General features: G+C 47.5%; 1 protein-coding gene across 1 annotated transcript in view; it reads left to right on the top strand.

The window, feature by feature from the left end:
* Nucleotides 1-22,576, top strand: part of ATP2B4 (ATPase, Ca++ transporting, plasma membrane 4) — a 123,483-nt gene that overhangs the window by 65,385 nt on the left and 35,522 nt on the right. The window contains exons 4-15 of the mRNA XM_011990479.1: nt 7,192-7,389; nt 8,494-8,751; nt 9,225-9,350; nt 9,822-9,947; nt 11,064-11,099; nt 12,680-12,841; nt 16,038-16,252; nt 16,885-17,127; nt 18,365-18,606; nt 19,930-20,161; nt 20,992-21,171; nt 22,175-22,262. Coding sequence (XP_011845869.1) covers nt 7,192-7,389; nt 8,494-8,751; nt 9,225-9,350; nt 9,822-9,947; nt 11,064-11,099; nt 12,680-12,841; nt 16,038-16,252; nt 16,885-17,127; nt 18,365-18,606; nt 19,930-20,161; nt 20,992-21,171; nt 22,175-22,262 — 2,106 coding nt within the window. The remainder of the gene's footprint in view (nt 1-7,191; nt 7,390-8,493; nt 8,752-9,224; nt 9,351-9,821; nt 9,948-11,063; nt 11,100-12,679; nt 12,842-16,037; nt 16,253-16,884; nt 17,128-18,364; nt 18,607-19,929; nt 20,162-20,991; nt 21,172-22,174; nt 22,263-22,576) is intronic.

Below are 22,576 nucleotides of genomic sequence, written 5' to 3'. Positions count from 1 at the left end.
AGGTTAGAAGCATAACCGCTATTTTTCCTCTTTCTTTGTGCCCTCTGCCCTGCAGCCATCATCTCTTGCCCCAACTCTGCTAAGGATGGCAAATAAGTGACCCTAATAACAGTGATCTGGGCATGGCCTCAGAGATTAACATTCTGTGGTCCACTCTGCCTACCAAACTTTGGGCAGATGGATTATCACTAACTAGTTCAAGATGTGAGAGAGACTCAAGCCAAAATGTCCTCCTCTTTGCATCCCCCACCGCAGGGAACTCCACTTTGCATCCTGGGAATTCCCTGTCTGGTTTGAGTTTCATGCCTAGGGCTGAATTAGGCCTCTTGAAGGCTGTGGGCTCTCTCTTCCTAGCCCAGCCCAGGCTCTGCCAGTTCTTTTCTACTTAGGCCTTCTTGCCTGGAGCTGGGCTTCTTGGTTCACTGGCTTAATGCTGCCCAGCTGGGGTCAGAGGGATGGAGAGTGGCTAAGGCTTCCCCAACCTGGAAGCAGGAAGCTTCCCCTTCCTGCTTTCTCTCCTGGAGCCTTTTATACTCCTTTGACAATTCAGCAGCAACACTTGCAAGTTTTTGAGGGGTCTGATTTGGTTTTTAACCTTGTCTTGCATTGAACCATTAGCTGTTGGTGGGAAGAAAAATAGCATTCCCTCATTGGGTGAAGCAGATACTGCATCTACCGAAAGTGGGGCTTTCATTCTTATTATTTAGCTCCAAGGTGGGAATATGACACCGACAGAAGCACATTCATGAAGTACAGAAGATGGCAGAGTGGCAGAGCAGAAAGCTAAGCAGAGAGCTATCTAGGGAGCCTTTTTTCCCTGGGCCACAGCTGCTGTTTTCAAAAAAAGGCGAAGAGCAGGGGGCGGGATAAAGGGAAGCATGCCCTGAGGAAGTGGCCCACCTTGGGAAGGGTTTTGCTGGCCAGAGTGAGGAAAGCAGCATTGTACTCCAGGTTCATCATCCTCTGGCTGTGACCTTGAATCGATGGCTTTAAAGAAGTCTAGCAGATAGGGAGCAAATCTCCAAGCCGTGGGTGTGTTAAACTGGAGATGCTGAAGCAGGGAAACTGCGGTATAGTTGGAAGAGTGGCATTTGGTTATTAGCCAGAGATGGCTAGATCTTGCATGGCCCTATTTTGATTTTAAGCTACTCCTCCCCCTCAGTCCCCAAATCCAGGGTTGTTGGGGTTTTTTTAAAATTAATTTTAACTTTTTTTTTTCTTTTTTTGAGACAGGGTCTTGCTCTGTTGCCCAGGCTGGAATGCAGTGGCAAAATCACGGTTTACTATAGCCTCAACCTCCTGGACTCAGGCAATCCTCCTGCCTCAGCCTCCTGAGTAGATGGGACCACAGGCACACGCCATCGTGTCCAGCTATTTTTTTTTTTTATTATTTGTAGAGACAGAATCTTTCTGTGTTGCCCAGGCTGGTCTTGAACTCCTGAGCCCAAGCTCTCCTCCCACCTGGGCCCCCCAAAGTTCTGGGATTACAGGCATGAGCCGCCAAACGAAGCCCAAATCCAGGGTTTTTAAGGAAAGACTTGAAAGGTTTACTGCTGCTGTTCTTCTCAAGTACCAAAAGAGGACTGCCTTCAAATCAACCCAGAGAAAATTCTCCCTGGTACTATATGTGTGGGAGAAGATTCTGCTGCCTCCTTTGGCAAGGTATCATAACTCAGACAGCTGGGAAGTCCCTCCTGATGTCTACCCTAGCCCCACCCTTTCTGGGGCTGAGCTGGTTCTGATAAGTGGTGCCTCTGCCGATGTCGTTGGCCCTTCCCTGCTGGAGCTAAGCCACTGAGGGCTGGGCTGCATTTCTCCTCCCAGGCCCTAGGTCCTGCACACTCATGGCAGACACAAATGTTCCACTGCTGTTTATTCCATGTTCCCACCCAGCCTGGGCAGGGGCCGTGCAACTCCCCAGCATGGGGTGGGGGTGATGACTTCACAGCTGAACATTCTGTTTGCCTCTCCCAGCTCATGTGTTCAGTCTAGTTCATAGGGCCAGAAGCACTCCCACTCTAGGTGGGGCTTTCTCTTTCATGTTCTTGAGGACAAGATTTCCCCTCAGTTTCCTGAGGAATTTCTAGGGGAAACCCTTTTCCTGTGTTTCCAGCATTCTCTCCCTGCCAATTTTTCCTTCCCCTCTCCAGGAGGTTGTGTGAGTATCTGAGAAACCACTGCAGAGATCAGGGCCTTTTAGAGCCTTTTCCCGGGCTGGACAACTATTTGTGTGAAATTACAGCTGCTGAGATCAGGGCCTGAAAGACTCTCTAGGGCAGAAAGAATTGGAATGGAAAACCCAAAACTGGGGATTGGCCGATCTCCCAGTCCCACATGGCTTTCCCATGCCTTACCACATGTCAGAGAGGATTCCCAAGGCTACTACAGCTGAGATCCTTGACCTGCCCCGCCCTGCTGCAGGGCATACTGGGAACTGAGACAGCCATTTGACTTCTTAAGGTTGCTATTGTACGAGCTCGGGGTGACTTAAGGTGGAACACACAGATGAGTAGAAAATGGTGAAAAAAGAAGCAAGCAAGTGACTTTGAGGGCAGTTAGGTCATTTCATTTGCTTGGGTCCAAAAAAGGCCATAAGAAACGTTTTATTGAGTACAAAATTCATAGGTTTGGACTCTGATGAACCTGATGGCGATGTTACCATCCCTGAGGCCAGGAAGGAAGAAGACAGGACTAATCCACCCCAATTGTAGACAACGGGAACAGTGCTGGCTTGCTTAGAGGTACAGAGGAAAGCAGCATGCAACCCTGCCCTGTGGTGAAGGAAGTAGGGTGGCCAACCCTCGCTGATTGCCTGGGACTGAGCGGGGTTCCCAGGAGGCAGGAACTTCAGTGCTAAAACCTGGCAAGTCCTGGGCAAATCGGAACAAGTTAGTCACACTAGATTGAAGCCTCAGCTGAGTGCAGCTGCCTCCATGCCCCAGTGTCCTCTGTGTCTAGGTTGGCATCCAGTGGCCCGCTGTGGGGTGGCATAGACTCTGCCACTTACTAAGCTCAAGTAGTTACACCCCTGCCAGGCCTTAGTTTGCTTCTACATCAAATCGGGTTAATAGTAGCTACCATGTAAGGGTTTGTGATGCTTGAATGAGAAGGCATGAATGTGCTTGGTGAGGCATCTGGCACATAGTAATCACTTAAATGTTAGCAATCTTAGTTATCACTCAGTTCATTCTACAAATTTGCATGTGTACGATGTGCCGGGCAATGCTGTAGGCCTGAGGAACGATGACAAAAATCCTGCCCTTGTGGAGGAGGTGAACAAACAATAAATGAATGCATCCTATTATATGCTAGGTAAGAAGACCTGTGGAGGGAAATGAGTGAGCAGGATGAGGGGGATCAAGAGTGCCGGGTAAATACAGTGGTCAGGGTAGGCCTCACTAAAAAGAAGACATTTGTACAAAGACCTGAAGGAAGTGAGGAAGTGAGCCCTCCAGCGAAGAGGAATCTGGGCAGAAGGAACAGCTTGTGCAGAGGCCCTGATGTAGACGCATGTCTAGTGCGTTCAGAGAACAGTAGGCAGTCTGGCTGGGCCAGATCTCAGTGAACATGGAGAAACTAGTAGGAGATAAGGACTGGGGGACGAGGGGGGAGTCATAAGGGGCCTGGAAGCCCATCAAGTCCTTGGTGCCTAGTTTTACTCTAAGTAAAAGCCAGAGGGTTTTGAGCAGATGAATCGCACGTACTGCCTTAGGTCTTAAAAAAGATCATTCTGGCTGATACATTGAGAAGAGACTGAGAACAGGAGAGCGAGGGTGGAGGCAAGGAGACCGGTTGGAAGACGATTGCTATAATCCAGATGAGAGAGGATGGTTTAGACCAGGATGATAACAGTGAAAATGGAAAGTGATTGGACTAGATATATTTTGAAGCTGGTAGGATTTCTCGACTACGTGATATAGGAGATGGGGGGCTGGGCATCATGGATGATTACGGGGTATTAGCATGAGAGCAGAGAGGGACGGTAACCCTGTTCTCCACCCCTCGTATGTCCCTCTTTTTGGGAGGGAGGGTTTCATTAGGCTGTTGGGGTGCGCCTTATGATCTTTAATATCTGGTATCTTGGTTTGCCCTCATAATCATCTACTAAACCATGGTAAGGAGGAAAGGGCATCTCCTCCCTTTACATTGTGAATCCTGCTTCTTTGAGAAGCATCCCAGGTAGGTTAACAAATTACCAGCACTCCTGCTTCCCTTCAGCAAGCCTGGCTTTCCAGCACAGCAGGTCCAACTTGGCACAGCCTTGCCATCTCTGGTCCCTGGGGAGAAAGGACCAGCAAGGCCCTGCCCCCTGGCAAGTCTGCCTCTGCCTGTCTGGGGCTAAAGATGCCCTACCCAGAACACTCCTTTCCCAGGCCCTGGCTGTCCCTCCTACTAGGAACCTGACTTCTCAGGCTGGTGGGGGCAGGGAGCCTCTGGGGAGCAACTCAGTTTGCTTCTGGAGGTTTGGCCAAACCTCATGGCTCTGTGGGGCTCAGCTGTGCTACTGAGCTGGAGGCCAGGGTGATGTGCTTGGGCACTGGGAATCAGGAGACCCTGGGTAAGACATCAGGCACCACTTCCCTAACCAGCTCCTGTGTCTCTCTCCTAAGCACTAGCAAGTGAATGTCTCAAAAGAGGGCCCTCACACCCCTGACTGCGCAGGTGTGGATGCCAGTTCATCCCCTGCCCCTCACTTTCATCTTCCACCCCCCACATGTACCTTCCCAGACAGATGAGTATCTTGAGTATGTCTCCTGATGCTTTTTGTTTTATAGCATAGGGAAATGGAGGCCATCCCAAGCTCTGCAAATAATACTCCCTTGGGTACCTATTTTCCCATTTTCAAAATCTTTATCTGTTCAGATGTCTTCCTCAGGTCCTAACGCAAATCTCTCCTCTTGACACTTAAGGTAACACTCCTGGGTTTGTTTGGTTTTTTTTTTTGTTGTTGTTGTTTGTTTGTTTTTTGAGACAGAGTCTCTCTCTCGCCCAGGCTGGAATGCAGTTGCGTGATCTCGGCTCACTGCAACCTCTGCCTCCCAGATTTAAACAATTCTCCTGCCTCAGCCTCCCTAGTAGTTGGGATTACAGACATGCGCCACCATGCCCGGCTAATTTTTTTGTATTTTTAATAGAGACGAGGTTTCACCATGTTGGCCAGGCTGGTTTCAAACTCCTGATCTCAAGTGATATGCCCATCTCGGCCTCCCAGAGTGCTGAGGATTACAGACATGAGCCACCATGCCTGGCCCACTCTTGGGTTCTATTCAGTGAAGATTTTCAGTGAAGAGTAGACATTTGCCCTTATATCACATCTGCATTCCTTCCTCAGCAACAGAATAGCCCTTCCCATTGACTAAAGTGTGAGAAAGGCCTCTGGCATCCAAGTCCTTTGCCTGTTTTGTCCCTGCAGCCCCCGTCATCCACTTCGTCTTGTTCTCTCTGTGAAGCTCAGTTGAAGTTCCCTTCCTCTAATTCTGACCCTCCTCAGCTGCTAACCTTTTTTCAACACAAAAGCCACCCCACCCTGCCTGTGGGAAACCCTTCAAACCAGCAGCCAACAACTTCCAGTGTCAAAACCAGTAATACTTTGCTTCAGCATGTAAACAACTTGAATACCAACTGGCATTAATCGCCACGGTAGGATTTCCCCTCTTCCCTTCAAGAGTAGCCCTACCTGGGGACCTGTGAAAGGACCCAACTATAAGGAAAGCACTGAGAATAATTCTGCCTATCTCTTGTCCTTCTGAGAAGGTGTCTAGAGAGTAGGTATGGTATGTATGTGGTACGTGGTCTGTGTGTGTGTGTGTGTCGTATATCTGTGTGGTATGTACTGTGTATGTGGTTTGTGTTTGGTGTGTATGTGTCTGTATATTGTGCATATGGTGTGTGATGTGAGTGGTGTATGTGGTTTGTGGTGTATATGTGTCTGTATGGTATGTGTGGTATGTGGTGTGTGTACACAGAGGTATGTAAGCAAACATACGTTGGTGGGGAGGATGCTGGTGATCAAGTACTGTGTAATATCTGAAAACTTTGTGGCCTCACCTTTCTTGTTCGCTTTTTATTCAATCTGAGTAGTAGTACTTCCCTTAGTACCTACTTAGTCTTTAGTAGAATGGTAGTACCTCTCAGTGGTGTGTGTTTGTGCCTCTGTGAGTGTGTGTGCATGCACACACATAGGCACACAGGTGTGTATATGTGTGTGACAGAAATGGAGGGGCACATGTGCTTAAAGGGAATGCCCGCAAGTTATAGTCTCAAAGACTCTGCTCTGATGCTCCCCTAAAGCTCCTGGATCTTAGAATCAGGACACGTGTGTGGGCTCTGCCTCCATCCTGCATGACCTTGAGCAAGGAGCTTCTTCTTCCTGGCCTTTGTGTATGAGCCAATGGATGGCAGCTCACTCTGCATTTAAATCACCACAGCATTTACCTGTTCATATGACATAAAAGTTCTATGTGAATCCCAAGAACCACTTTAATATTTATATTCTCAGAGCTGGACCCTGGGGCATACTCAATCAGTAGCAGATAAGATGTTATGTCTGGTTAGGAATTTATCCAGATTATACTTGTCACTAAGATAAGTGAGTGGTCCCGTGGCTGACCAGTTTCATTTTGCCCATTTTTAGCCTGAAAGTTCCACCCTCTCTGAGTCCTGGGTAGATTAGGATGGTTGTCTCTAACTGGATCTCATACTTGAGCAAATCAGGAAGCAGGGGATCTTTTTTATTTATTTTATTTTAGAGACAAGGTCTCACTTTGTTGCCCAGGCTGGAGTGCAGTGACATGATCACTGCTGCTCACTGCAGCCTCAAACTCCTGAGGTCAGAACAGTCCTCCCGCCTCGGCCTCCTGAGTAGCTGTGACTACAGGTGCACCACACCATGCCTGGCTAATATTTGTCTTTATTGTGGAGACAGGGTTTCACAAAGTTGCCCAGGCTGGACTTGAACTCCTAAATGTAAGCAATCCACCCATCTTGGCCTCCCAAAGTGCTGGCATTACAGGCGTGAGCCACCATGCCTGGCTCTTTATTTTATTTATTTTTGAGACAGTGTCTCTCTCTGTTGCCCAGGCTAAAGTGTAATGGCGTGATCATGACTCATCGCCACTTCAAAACTGCCTTTTATCATTTTCTTTTTTTTTTTTTTTTGCATTCATTCATCCACTCCTATCTCCTTTTCAGGTCTATCTGGGAACCCTGCAGATCTGGAGAAACGTAGGCAGGTGTTCGGACACAACGTGATCCCCCCCAAAAAGCCCAAAACCTTCTTAGAATTAGTGTGGGAAGCCCTTCAAGATGTCACACTCATCATCCTGGAGATTGCAGCCATCATCTCCCTGGTCCTGTCCTTTTATCGCCCTGCTGGTGAAGAAAATGAACGTGAGTGTCCTAAACAACTCAGCGTGACTCTTATCTGGGTGCTTTCCACCACCACCAAAAAGCACTTAGTATTGGTGGCTGACAGGTTATAGCTTAAAACATTCCCCCCATTATCCAGAGTGGGCTTTCCAAAGGAAACCAGCAGTAGTACTAAGCTATTCTTCCAACTCATCCTTATTCCAAGGGTTCCTCCCCACCCCACCCCCACCCTCTTTCTTCCATTAAATCTTTTTTCAGAATGTCAGGAATCCTCTACCCTTTTAAGACATTTAATTTATTTATTTATTTATTTATTTATTTATTATTTTTTTAATGGATTCTTGCTCTGTCACCCAGACTGAGTGCAGCAGCTTGATCTGGGCTCACTGCAAACTCCTGGGTTCAAGCGATTCTCATGCCTCAGCCTCCTGAATAGCTGGGATTACAGGTGTGTGCCATCACGCCTGGCAAATTTTTGTATTTTTAGTAGAGACAGGGCCTTACCATGTTGGCCAGACTGGTATCAAACTCCTGACCTCAGGTGATCCACCTGCCTCGGCCTCCTCAAGTGCTGGGACTACAGGTGTGACCCACTTGCCCGGCCTATTTAATAATTTTTATAACATAGAGACAAGGTCTCACCTTGTTGCCCAGGTTGGTCTCAAACCTCTGGGGTCAAGCGATCTGCCTGCCTTGGCCTCCCAGAGTGCTGGGATTACAGGTGTGAACCAACATCCCCAGCCAGGAATTCTCTACCGTTATCCAACCAACAAAACCCTGCATCTCAAAGTGCCCCCCGCCACCAATTGTCTCACATTATGGGAAACAGTAGCAAAAGCCTGACCATGTTGGGAACCATAAGTGTGACCTTACATGTGACTTGCCTAAATTTGATAGTTTGTACTATTTAGTCATTTACCTCTTTTGGATTAACATAAATAGTTACACTCGTGATAAGATAATACTCAATCCTACTATCCTCTGATATCCTCTTCCAGCCAACAGTTGTGTTTGCTATTATTCACTTTTCCTGACTTTCTATCTTGGGATTGTGGAAGCACCACTCCCATTTCTTATTGTCAACAAAAGCCCTTCAGTGACTATTTCTCTCCCTTCCTGGGATAGTGTGTGGTCAAGTTGCAAGTACCCCAGAAGATGAAAGTGAGGCACAAGCTGGCTGGATTGAGGGGGCAGCCATCCTTTTCTCAGTGATCATCGTGGTGTTAGTGACTGCCTTTAATGATTGGAGCAAAGAGAAGCAATTCCGGGGGCTGCAGAACCGCATTGAACAGGAGCAAAAGTTCTCCATCATCCGAAATGGTCAACTCATCCAGCTCCCTGTGGCTGAGATTGTGGTCGGTGATATTGCCCAAGTCAAATACGGTGAGAGCTCCGTGTCTCTTTTGCTTACCCCACTACCACCCCCATTTAAGGGATAGGTGCTTTGGTATGAGGGGGCTGGGAATTGCTGAAAACCCAAAAAGATAAGATCCAAAACTGTATTCACTTCTAGGTTAGCGTTTAAAGAGGTTGTGGGAAGGAATTTCAGAAAGGAGTAGCTGAAGCTCTGCCACGAGATTGTCAGACTTGTACTCTGTGTGTCTTAGGGTTAAAAGTGTGTAATATTCAGGCCGTGGAAAGGTGTGGGGATGAATAAGAGTTTGAATGTATAATGCCTGGAAAGCAACCTTCTCCCAGGTTGTACAGAGCTGAAGTCTTGTAAAGACCCTCCATGTACTCACGACCAGGGCCCACGGGAGCAGCCGTGAGATGGGGTTGAAGGAGTTGGAGGTCCCTACCCTCAGCCAGTCTCTTACTATCTCCTTCACTGTCCCTTCTTCCCCTTTGTGCTCTAGGTGATCTGCTGCCTGCAGATGGGATCCTGATCCAAGGGAATGATCTGAAGATTGATGAGAGCTCTCTGACAGGGGAATCCGATCATGTCAAGAAGTCCCTGGACAAAGACCCCATGTTGCTCTCAGGTATAGACCCTGGCTACCCAAGTTCCCATTTACCTCCCTGCAAACACCCAGGCCACAGGATCCAGACCCTGTTCTCTCTTCTGACTGTGTCCCATCTCCTTCCCTGGGATTCAACTGGGGCAGCAGCATTTTGGTGGGTGGAATACAAGGATATCAGGCAGCCTAAATGAAGTTTTCCGTGAAACAAGTGTAATAAGGCCCTTGAAGGGGCTCTGCTGGTTGCAGGGGTGGGAGTGGAGGCAGGAGGGAGGGCTTACCCTAAAGCAGTCAGACACATTTTCCTCCTTACTCCCAGTTTGTCTGGTCTGTTTTAAATGTGCCCAGCTCTTGACCTTTTCCTACTGTGCTAAACCCATCATTATCCATGGGGTAGGGAGGACTATTTTTTTCTTCTAAATTTGTGTTTCATATCAAATCATGTCTAGGTATTAAAAAAAAACATTCCTTCCCATCTTCTCCTTTCCCATGTAGGGACCCATGTCATGGAAGGTTCTGGCCGGATGGTGGTGACGGCTGTTGGTGTCAACTCTCAGACTGGAATCATCCTTACTCTCTTGGGGGTCAATGAGGATGACGAAGGGGAGAAGAAGAAGAAAGGTAAGGAGCATCTGGACTGAGATTCTCTTTCCTCTCATCCCCATGGACAAACAAGGAAGCGAGGGAGCAGATCCGGATAGAAAGCATGGTTAGAAGAATCTGCTGCGATGAAGAAAGCAGATATCCAAACTCCTTGCTGAGATAAAGATGTAAATCCTTGGCTCCAGGGGGCTCTGATGAAAACCAGATCCTAGCTCTAGGCTCCCAAATCAGGTTGAATTTGAGCCTTGATTTTTGTGTCTATTGGTGGCTTGTAAAGGGGTAAGTTATAAAGCCTGCCCTAAATAAACTGGTTAGATGCCGTAGCCCCAAATGCCTTCCATGTACTCCTCCTCCCCCAACTTTCTTCCTCAAAGATGGGGGGTTAAACGAACCATCAAGACTAAGAGAAAATTGGCCAGAAGAATAAAATAGATTTCTGCCGAAACTGTGGGCTCTCAGTGGAAGAGACACACAGCTAGAAGAGTAGGAACAGTTAGTTCAGTCTTTGCCCCTTAGTTATTCCTGAAGGAAAGAATAAGAGGGAGAAAGAGGAAAAGATACTAAAACCAAGTCTACCCGTTTCCCTAAGCATTCCTTCTTCCCTTAGGGGAGAGAAGGTTTCTACCACATGGCTGGAGAATCATCTTGAGCTGTTTAGTGGAGGACAGTTTATGAAAAGGAAACAAAACACATTCCCTCAGGAACTAAACAATTCATTTCTGCAGCTGCCTGCAGATGAATAAGGAGGAAGCTTGCCTGGTGCTATTGAAGTAACACGGAGACACCTTTCAGAGTCTTTGCCATCAGGCAGAAACAGTTCAAACCTCTCACTTCCTAATCCCCACCCTATTTTTCCAAGCAATGTGACTCAGGCCAGGAGCAAGAGAAAGCACCTCAGGTGTGAGTATGCACTCACCTATGTGAGCGTTTTGGTGGCTATCCCGAGGATTCATGAGAGCCTCTAGCAAGAATGAATGAAAGCAGAGATGTGAGCTTCCTTTACATTTATGTCCCTTCCCTGCAACCCGACCACTTAACTGTCGCCCTTCTGGGCTCTGAGCAGGACCAACAAATTGGATCTCTTAATAGTCACTTTGGGTTTCGGCCCCACTTTTTTCTTTCTTGTTCAAACAGGTAAAAAGCAAGGAGTCCCTGAAAATCGCAACAAAGGTAACCTCTCCAACCACTCATTTACCATCTCTACCTGCCCACGCTCAAACCAGACCTTTCCAGGCCATCTGCCTTCTCCCTTTTCCTCTCCATAAATCTGTTATCTCCTGCTGTGGCTCAGATGCCTCATCCTGAGGAAGGTGCAGAGATTTTTGGGGTGGTCTCAAGGTCCTGATCCCAATCTAAGATGGGACAACAGCACCCTCTGCTGTTGGCTCACAGAATGTCATGTCAAGGTTTCTCTTGGGGAGTGTGTAGGATTGATCTGCTCTTCCCAGGGAGCTGAACTCTGCTTCATTGCCCTTAGCCTGATTTAAACACCCTCAGCCTGATTTAAACACCAACAGTCATCAGTTCCTGGGTTGGAAGACTTCAGGGTTCTCATGGCGGAGGGAGGTGGGGTGGGCAGTCCCTGCACCCTCCTCTTGATAGCTTCCTCATCGGTGTCCTCTTCTGGTCTGGATCCCTTCTCTGCTGGTCTTCTCAGGGGTGCTTGGAGAGAGCCCTTTCTCTGTACCTCTCTCCCCACCTCTCTTCTTTGTTCTTGCCACAGTCTGTTTTCTTCCTCCTGATCTGATGTGTGTTTCTCTTTTGGTGGCTGTGTTCACATTCCATCTCTGTCTTCTTGTTTGTGAGTCTGACAGCAGGGACTACTCAGGAAGGGTATCCTAAGCAAGGGGCTGAGCCCTGCAGGGGTGAAAATGGAGTGGTGCTGGGAGCCAGCAAGAACTGCTCTCTTGTGACACTCCTAGAGATTTGTTTTTACTTTGTAACCCGCATCACAGCAGTCTTTAGAAAGAAAGTCATCACATTAGAAAACCAGAGCTAAACAGAAATAATTCTTTAATTTTAGTTCTTTAACTCTTCTTTTAAAAGCAAAATGGATTTATATGTCTCTCTTTATCCCTGCTTTCTCTTATTACAGGAGGTCCCTCACACCAGCTTCTTCCCTCTTCCCCAAAAGACTTAACCCTAGGTCCCACTCTGTATCTCTCTACCTTTGTTAGGCAGGGAAGAAAGGGAATTTTCTTTTCCTATCCTTCAACTGCTAGAAGGAGCTGGAAAATACCCTGGGTCTGGGGGTATGTGTTTCTTCCCTGACAATCGAGAGAGAGAGAGAGAGAGAGAGAGAAACCATTTAACAGAGCAATCTTGTGCTCTAGAAACATCTACCAACCCTCTCCTTCAGCCCCTTTCTGCAGTAAAGATTCACTATTTTAAGCACTGAGTTCCAGGAAGGATGGTTGTTTTAATAGCGCTTAGTGACATGATTAATCCCCTTGCTGGAATAAATCTGGCTTGGGACTCAGGTAGTGCCAGGAAGCTGCCACTGAAGAAGAAATCCATACCCTAAAAGCACCCCAGTTTCATCTGAAGTCATTAGAATATTATTCCAAAGGCCCTAATAGAGTGTTGAAGGCAAGTTCCATGTCTAGCATGGGTTGCGAGTGGTCGGGACTGATGTCAGGTCCAAGGTATATTCTGGGAAAGAGACAGGAAGGTTTTTTGGTTTCCACCTGCCTGCCACTCAGTGCTACCACCTTGCCTGCTCACCTGTCCTATTTGTGTGTACACTCTAGCAAAGACCCAAGACGGAGTGGCCCTGGAAATCCAGCCACTCAATAGCCAGGAGGGAATCGACAATGAGGAAAAAGACAAGAAGGCAGTCAAGGTGCCTAAAAAGGAGAAGTCAGTGCTGCAGGGCAAGCTGACTCGCCTGGCTGTTCAGATTGGGAAAGCTGGTGAGTAGGGTACAGCCTCATTGTGGTTATCAGTGTTATCCTGCATCCTCATCACTTTTATCCCCTTCTTTCTGCACCAACTGAGACTGGCAGAAAGAAGGTGAAACTTCAGAATGGCTACTTGGGGCTAGGCAGCTGTGTCCCTATCTCCGCCACTGTTTGGTTTCTCCCTAGGCTTTTTCAGAGAGAAATGTTTTCCTGTGTGTAAGGGTTAATGGCCGTGAGATCTCTTAATCCAAATGAATGAGAAGTAAAGAGCATATATTACAGTAGGGGAGATTTACATTAGCAAGAAGGTAGATTTTAATAACTACTTACCTGTCTCTTGTTTTGGGTTGTAAATTCCTTAAAGATAGAGAAGGCTGCAGCTTGCTAGAGGCAATTCCCTAGCATAGTAGTAGGATCTGGCCAAGCACAAAGCAATAAATACCAAGTAAGGACTGGAGGAAGAAGGAAGGCTGTGGTTAGACAGGCCCTCTCTAAATGCACTCTGCATATGAGAAAGTGGCTTCTCCATCACTTGCCTCTGCATTTTCCTGTCTTACCACTTTCTTTCAATGGAGGGGGAGAATGGGGAGTGGGAAGAAGAAACAGAAGATTGCTACTTCAGTGGACATATCCCTCAAGGAATAGTTTTTTTGTTTTTTGTTTTTTGGGTTTTTTTTTTTTGAGATGGAGTCTTTCTCTGTTGCCCAGGCTGGAAGTGCAGTGGCACCATCTCAACTCACTGCAGATTCCACCTCCTGGGTTCAAGCGATTCTCCTGCCTCAGCCACCCAAGTAGTGGGGACTACAGGTACACACCACCACGCCCATCTAATTCTTGTATTTTTAGTAGACATGGGGTTTCACCATGTTGGCCAGGCTGGTCTCGAACTCCTGGCCTCAAGTGATCCGCCCACCTCGGCCTCCCAAAGTGCTGGGATTACAGGCATGAGCCACCGTGCCCTGCCAGAGAATAGTCTTTTACCACTGTTTATTCTGTGATTCCACCTTTCTGTTTACCACAATCATAATCAGCACATTTCTGCACTTTATACAGCTGTGTACAACTTACCTGGGGGTCTTGTTAAGGTGTAGATTCAGTTCAGAGGGTCTGGTGTGGAGCCTGAGATTCTGCATTCCTAACAAACCCCCACAGGATGCCAACACCGCTGATTCAGTTTGCACACACTGGATAGTGGGATCCATGCTGCCCACCATAGCAGCCGCTCACCACATGTGACTGCTGCAATTTAAATTAATTACAAGTAAATAAAGTTAAAAATCCAGTTGCTGGGGCACATTTTAGTTGGTCACGAGAGACATGTGCTAGCAGTGGCTGTCATATTGGACAGCACAGATAGAGAACTTCTTACGTTTCACAGAAAGATCTACTGGACTGAGTTGGCCTAACCTCTTTGTGTCCGTTCTAGTGCCCAGCTAATTTTAACTGCTGTGAAATCTCTTGCATATAAACTATACATGGATGAGATGAATTGCAGGGGCAGAATCAAACACCACAGGTCTGAAACATTAAATATACCCCACCTAACCCTTGTACTATTCTCCTAATCCTTACCTTGTTTTTTTATTGTTGTTTTTGCTTATTTGTTTGTTTGTGAGAAAGCCTCACTCTGTCATCCAAGCTGGAATGCAGTGATGCAATCTTGGCTCACTGCAACCTCCACCTCAGGGGTTCAAGTGAGTCTCCCGAGTAGCTGGGATTACAGGCATGCACCACCATGCCTGGCTAATTTTTAGTAAAGACAGGGTTTTGCCATGTTGGGCAGGCTAGTCTTGAACTCCTGTCCTCGAGTGATCTGCCCCTGGCCTCAAGTGATCCCATGGCCTCAAGTGATCTGCCGGCCTCAGCCTCCCAAAGTGCTGGGATTACAGGTGTGAGCCACTGCACCTGGCCCCTGCCTTGTTCTTCTTAGAGAGTACAAGCTACCTGATGGCTGGCCACTAGTCTCCTTTGTTGCTTTATTTTATATGTTAGGCCAGTCCAGGAATAGGGTGAGGCAAGTCAGATGCCTTCCACCACCTGAAGAGTGAGTTCCTTCTTAATTTTGCACCCTCAGTGGCTTGCTTCTCCACCTGAGTCCTGGCCCTAATCAAGTAAAGTACAGAAGAATTTGCTTTCATTGATATCATCATCTCTAGCCTTGCTTGGAGGCCCCTGAATCATCTGGCCCTTGGGAAAAGCAAAAACCAAAACCAGACAATGATTTAAAGCAGAGCTTTTCCCAAATATTGTGCCACAGTTAGGGACAGTTGTCCCCAGATACTGATTCCATCAGCCCTCAAAGCATTCAGGCAGCACCCATGGCAATCAGAATCCCTAGGCCAGTCGGTTTTGACCTTCAGCAGATTCTTTCATGTACTGTAATGTGTAGGGTCACCAACCGTCCCAGTTTGCTTGGGATTTTCTCAATTTTAGCAAAACCCCACATCCCTGGAAACTGTTCAGTAGTCTCGGGATGGTTTGGTCACTCTACCAATGGGCCATACCAAAGACCTCTCAGTATTTTCATTTCGTCATCTTTAAAAAGGGAGTGATAATAGTAACCTATTTCACAGGGTTGTTGTGAAGTGCTTGCCTGGCCCACAGTAGGTGCCCACATAAATATTTACTGTTATTGGCATCTTCCATGTGTGCCATGACAACAGAAAGGTTGGGAAGCACTGTTCTAAGAGTTAGCCATGCAGGTGATACACTAGCACCACAGAGGCATTGCTGTAAACAAGGTGTGAATTGTCCAGCATTCGGAGGTTAGTAGGGGAGAAGTCAAAATTGATAAACTACTAGGAAATGGACAAATACAGTCATGACATTATGAATCGTAGGGAGAGGGTGGGTGTGGAATAGGATCATAGAATGCTGTTTCAGGAAACAGATCAACCCCCTGATTTATGAATGAGGAATTTGATCTAGGAAACAGGCCCAGAGAGGGTCAATGACTTGTCCAAAGCCACAAGTCAAGTTAGTGCAGTGCTGAGAATAGAACCTGTGTCTTTGAAATACGAAACCTATGTTTGTTCCTTATGCTATAATGTATAAGCAACAGAGACTGGGCGGGGATTTTAGTAAGTCTTCCTGGAGATGGTGGTTTTAACAATTGGCAACAAGGCTACAACTGATGCCATTCTATCTCTGGCTAGGGCCCTAGGAATGCCCTCAGGCCTGGGTTCATGTGACTTGTTTCTCTGGACAGGTCTGCTCATGTCTGCTCTCACAGTTTTCATCCTGATTCTATACTTCGTGATTGACAACTTTGTGATAAATCGCAGACCATGGCTCCCTGAGTGTACTCCCATCTACATCCAGTACTTTGTCAAGTTCTTCATCATCGGCGTCACTGTACTGGTGGTGGCTGTGCCAGAGGGGCTGCCTCTGGCTGTCACCATCTCACTGGCCTACTCTGTGAAGGTGAGACTGGAACAATCGTATCTCTTCCTTTAGGATAGAGATGGGAGGGAAGGGTACCATGTAACCCTTAGTGAAAAGATAAGCCATTCTATCATCTGTAAACTTTGGCTGGTGCCTCACAAGAGCAGAAGTCCCTGGTGTTAATGGAAGGACCATCTCTGTCAGATGCATCAATGTTGAAATGACCCTGTAGAACCTTCAGAGAATGACAAAAATGGTATCTTGGATTTTTTTTTTTTTTTAAGACAGAGTCTCACTCTGTCACCCAGGCTGGAGTGCAATGGTGCAACCTCGGCCTCCCAGGTTCAACTGATTCTCGTGCCTCAGCCTCCCAAGTAGCTGGGATTACAGGTGTGCACCACCATGCCCAGCTACTTTTTGTATCTTTTGTAGAGATAGGGTTTCACCATGTTGGCCAGTCTGGTCTTGAACTCCTGACCTCAGGTGATCTGCCCACCTCAGCCTCCCGAAGTGTTAAGATTACAGGCATGAATCACCGCACCCAGCCAGTATCTTGGATTTTTGTGTGGGACTGGAAGATGAAATATGGAGAGATGTTGGCTAGGAAATGGCTTTGACCTATATTTAGGAGAGTCCAGTTAGTCCCCCCTCAAGTCTTTTCTCCTTTGTAGAAAATGATGAAAGACAATAACCTGGTGCGGCACTTGGATGCTTGTGAGACCATGGGCAATGCCACCGCCATCTGCTCTGATAAGACGGGCACGTTGACCATGAACCGAATGACTGTGGTACAAGCTTATATTGGGGGCATCCATTACCGTCAAATCCCAAGCCCTGATGTCTTCCTGCCCAAAGTCCTGGACCTCATTGTCAATGGCATTTCTATCAACAGTGCTTATACCTCCAAGATTCTGGTAAGCATCTCCTTTGCCTAGACACTCAGAATGGATGGTTGGTTGGAACCACCATTTTCTCTGAAATGAACCTGCTTATTGTTTACACTGCCTAAATTGCCATCCCTAAATTCTCATCCCAGGTGAGAGTGAGCACCATTTCTCACTCTGGAGTGAACATGTTTGGGTGAGACTATGGAAAAGTACCTGGGAGTCAATGGAGGGTTCAGGGCAAGGGCCTGTAAGAATCTATGGCCAGGAAATACCCTCCCAACTAGCATGTAAAGGCAATGTCTCTAAGGAGGGCAAGTAGAACGTATCCCAAAGTAGAATTGGGCTTATCAGAAGTAAATTACTCACTTTCTAGAAACAAGCACAGAGTATTAGAATAAGACCCACACAAGGCGAGACACCAGCACTACCACTAGAGCAAACTACAAAATCCCTAAGCCCTGGATGGCACAAGGATCACAGTTACTACTGACCACTCTCTGCCTATCCTTGAAAAAAAACAGGCTGGGCATAGTGGCTCACGTCTGCAATCCCAGCACTTTGGGAAGCCAAAGTGGGAGGATCGCTTGAGCCCAGGAGTTTGAGACCAGCCTGAGCAATATTGTGAGACCTCATCTCTACAAAAATAAACAAAATTAGCCAGGCATGATTGCACACCTGTAGTCCCAGCTACTCGGGAAGCTGAGGTGGGAGGATCACTTGAGCCTAAGAGGTCAAGGCTGCAGTGAGCTGAGATCACACCACTGCAGTCAAGCCTGGGCAGCAGAGCAAGATGCTATGTCAAAAAGAAAAACAAAAAAGATGCCAGGTGCGGTGGCTCATGCCTGTAATCCCAACACTTTGGGAAGTCAAGGTGGGCAGATCCCCTGAGGTCAGGAGTTTGAGACCAGCCGCCTGACCAACATGGTGAAACCCCATCTCTACTAAAAATACAAAAATTAGTTGGGCATGGTGGCAGGTACCTGTAGACCCAGCTACTCAGGAGGCTGAGGCAGGAGAATCACTTGAACCCGGGAGGTGGAGGTTGCAGTGAGCCGAGATTGTGCCACTGCACTCCAGGCTGGGCAACAGAGCGAGACTCCATCTCCAAAAAAGAAAAGAAAAAAAAACAAAACACAAATGTTATTTCCCCCATGAGCTCCAGGTATGTAATGTGAAGGCTTTGTAAATGAGTTCGTTCCTCCCTAAGTTCTCTGCCTTGTCAAGGCATCTTACTCACTAGTGCTGTGTATATTTCTTCTCCTAGCCTCCAGAGAAGGAGGGAGGCCTGCCTCGGCAGGTGGGAAACAAGACCGAGTGTGCCCTGCTAGGCTTTGTCACAGATCTGAAGCAGGATTACCAGGCTGTGCGTAATGAAGTGCCCGAGGAGAAGCTCTACAAGGTGTATACCTTCAACTCAGTGCGCAAGTCAATGAGCACCGTCATCAGGAATCCCAGCGGTGGCTTCCGTATGTACAGCAAGGGCGCCTCTGAGATCATCTTGCGCAAGTGAGCACCCCTGACCGCTCTGCTTCCCTTCAAGAGCCTCTCCTCAGGAAGGCATGGGTGCACACCCCACACTGAACCCATGCAGATGAGGGAGCCCTCCAGCCAGGTGGTGCCATAATAACTAATATCCAAGCGTCTACTCAAGCCACGCATGTTATTTAAGTGCTTACGGTGGCTTGTTGTATTTAATCCTCACAGCTCAGGAAGGTGGGTACTGTGATGATCCCAGTTTTACAGATGAGAAAACAGAGATATAAGGAAGTTAAGTATCTCACTCAAGGTGATACAGCTGACAGTGGCACAGCCAGGATTCAGACCTGGACGATCCTCAGTTTCCATTTCCTAATCTGAAAACAGAGAGAGCGGTACTCAGCTCCTCACTGTAACTAAATGATTCAATGTATGTAAAATGCCTTGTACATAACAAGTAGTAGAAATGTTTGTTCTGTGTTCTCTTTTCCTTCTCTTTCCTTCCCATTCCCATTTCTGATTACAGGGAATTTATGTAACTTTAAAAGTGACTATTCGGCCAGGCGCAGTGGCTCACGCCTGTAATCCCAGCACTTTGGGAGGCCGAGGCAGGCGGATCATGAGGTCAGGAGTTCGAAACCAGCCCGACCAACATGGTGAAACCCTATCTCTACTAAAAACAAATACAAAAATTAGCCAGGCATAGTGGTACGCGCTGTAATCCCAGCTACTCAGGAGGCTGAGGCAGGAGAATCGCTTGAACCCAGAAGGCGGAGGGTGCAGTGAGCCAAGATCGCACCACTGCACTCCAGCCTGGGTGACAGAGTGAGACTCTGTCTCACAAAAAAAAAAGTGACTATTAATAGATTACCCATAGATCATCAAAAGTTGACCCTACTTAGGTATAGGGCCAGTAGGGCTGAATTAACCAGTGCCCCAACTTGGCTTTAGCCACCTTCTTTTAATCAGCACATTCTTGTATAGGAAACGTCCCCCTAAACCACCACCACACAGTGAGCACTATTCTGAATACTCGGATTGAAAAAGTCTCTCTGCCTTCAAGAAGTTCAAAAGAGCAGGGGATTCACAAATGACTTGCATTGCATTCACATATGGGTAAGAATAGATGACATGGGAGAATCCTACTCTCTACCTACCTAGACCTTACTCCATCCACAGCCCACCCACCTTGGAAAGAGGGACTCCGCTGGGTGATGGACGAAGGAAATGTTTGGCCACGCTTGGAGCAATGTCTTTAGGAATAATACAGAGTGGCCAAAATGTCTGTCAATGATTGTAGAAACGTATTGAGTGGGAAGGGAGACACCGTGTTCTTACTGTGCACCTCCCCAGGTGTAATCGAATCCTGGACCAGAAAGGGGAAGCAGTGCCATTCAGGAATAAAGACAGAGATGATATGATACGCACTGTTATCGAGCCCATGGCCTGTGATGGACTCCGGACTATCTGCATAGCTTACCGGGATTTCAATGACGCAGAGCCCTCTTGGGACAATGAGAATGAGATCCTCACTGAACTGACCTGTATCGCAGTGGTGGGCATTGAGGACCCTGTGCGCCCAGAGGTGAGAGTCTCAGGAAGTGGAGTACTAGTTCCCTTTCTAGTTGTGACCCCAGGCAGGTAACCTAACTGCTTCTCACTTACAGGGATAGATGTTTCTGTGCTTCCTGCTTCACAGGACTGCTGTGGAGTACCAGTTTGATAGAATGTGGCATTCCTAGGGTTATTGCTGTCTGAGTGTTCAGAAGCAAAGGGCTTATTGGGCTCATTATTTGACACTTAAGTATTGTCAGGAGATTGATTTAATCAGGACACCAACTTTGTCTTTAGCTCCCTCCTTTCAATCAACACATTCTTTTTGAGTAACTGCTGTGTGCTGATAACTATTCTAGACACTAGGGGATTGAAAATCTCTGCTTCTAAGAAGCATAGACAGATGGACTATAAAATTGTCAAGGCCCAGAGGCATGAGAGGGTATCATGCATGTGGGAAATTACAAAGAGCTGATATGGTTGGAGCATGGGCCAGGTGGGTGGAGAGTGGCAGAAGCTTCTGCTAGAAAAGAAAGCAGTGGCCAAATCGCAAAATGCCATCCATGCCCTGCCAAGGAGTCTCGATTGTGAGTGGAGAGCAAGTTTTTACACCTGGCTCCCAAAGCAAATTTCCCCTTCAACTCGTGGTGCAATAGGGCAAATTCAAATGTGACTGCTGTAGGTAGGACAGAAGTGAGGTGGCACCTAACAATATCAACATGACCAGACCTAGCCCATGCCACATGGCACCACTTCTAGGGTGCCTCTCTCCTGTCTGCCACAAAGGGACAGACGTACAGGGACAGTTTACCAGGGTCACCACCCTCATCTGCACCTTTCCCCTTTCTTCACTCTCTGAAGGTGCCAGATGCTATTGCCAAATGCAAACAAGCTGGCATTACTGTCAGAATGGTGACAGGTGACAACATCAACACAGCCCGGGCCATTGCCACCAAATGTGGCATTCTGACACCTGGGGATGACTTCCTGTGCTTAGAAGGCAAAGAATTCAACCGGCTCATCCGCAACGAGAAAGGCGAGGTGGGTCCTGGGTAGGGGGATCCAGGACCTCCCCTGACGAGGAAAAGGCGGGTTCCAGCATAAGACATCTGGGTCATGTGCGGGAAAGTGGGTGTTTTCTAAAGTGAAAGCTATTTATAGTGAAACATCTCCTTGTACCAAAGCTGCTCATATGGTAACATTGGGAGTTGCTGGCCGGGCACGGTGGCTTATGCCTGTAATCCCAGCACTTTGGGAGGCCGAGGCGGGTGGATCACAAGGTCAAGAGATCAAGACCATCCTGGCCAACATGGTGAAACTCTGTCTCTACTAAAAATACAAAAATTAGCTCGGCTTGGTGGCATGCACCTGTAGTCCTAGCTACTGGGGAGGCTGAGACAAGCTTGAACCTGGGAGGCGGAGGGTGCAGTGAGCCGAGATCGCGCCACTGTACTCCAGCCTGGGCAACAGAGCGAAACTCCGTCTCAAAAACAAAAAAATGGGAGTTGCTTGTGAATGAAGCTAGTGAGCTCACTAGCTATCTTTTGAGACAGTGTCACTAATTTTTCATGTCTTTCTGCTTTTTCAGTTTTTTTTACTGACTTCCCCCCAGCCCACCCCTCCTGTGTCCCTGCCCTTTGGCTGACAGTGGCTAAAGGAGAATGTGGTCTGGCAGTGGCACAGATCCAAGCTTCCTGAGCTACATAGAAATCATACCTAAGACCTCTGAAGCACCACTTTACCCACCCGAGCCAACAGCCAACCCTGGCCCACCTCCCGTTAAAGGTCTGGGAAATGGGGGATTGGCTCCCAGGTAGGGACTTGGGAGGAAAAAGAAAAAAAGCAGGGCCTGAATGGTCATCATCCATGAATCTACCCTTGGAGACTGGTTGGCTGTTTAATCTCTGCTGAAGCCAGAATAACACTGTCATGTGGGACTGTGGCGTACCCAATCTCCCAGTGGCTCCAAGTATATGGAGAAGTAAGACTTTCCTGGATAGCTTTTCTGAGTTTGACTGATCCAGGTGTGGTCTGGTGTTGGCAGGTAGAGCAAGAAAAGCTGGACAAGATCTGGCCTAAGCTTCGGGTCCTGGCGCGATCTTCTCCCACTGACAAGCACACCCTGGTGAAAGGTGAGGTTGGCTTCCAAATAGGTGCCTGCAACAGCTGAAGGCAGGCCAGGGCGAAGACAGATAAGAACCACCAGCCAAAGTCACTCTCCTGTCCAAAAAGGGAGGTCCTAGGAGATCTCCCAGGCTATTTGGGGAGAACGTACAGTTAGCAAACATCCGAGCCCTTGGTGAGTATGACACACAATAAAGTTGTTGGGTTTTAATTTTTTTATTTTTTGTTTTTATTTTTGGAGACAGAGTCTTGCTCTGTCACCCAGGCTGGAGTGCAGTGGCGCAATCTCGGCTCACTGCAATCTCCGCCTCCTGAGTTCAAG

The sequence above is a fragment of the Mandrillus leucophaeus genome, unplaced genomic scaffold, assembly GCF_000951045.1.
Source record: "Mandrillus leucophaeus isolate KB7577 unplaced genomic scaffold, Mleu.le_1.0 Scaffold38, whole genome shotgun sequence".
Lineage (NCBI taxonomy): Eukaryota > Metazoa > Chordata > Mammalia > Primates > Cercopithecidae > Mandrillus > Mandrillus leucophaeus.
This window is presented reverse-complemented; position numbering and strand designations above follow the sequence as displayed.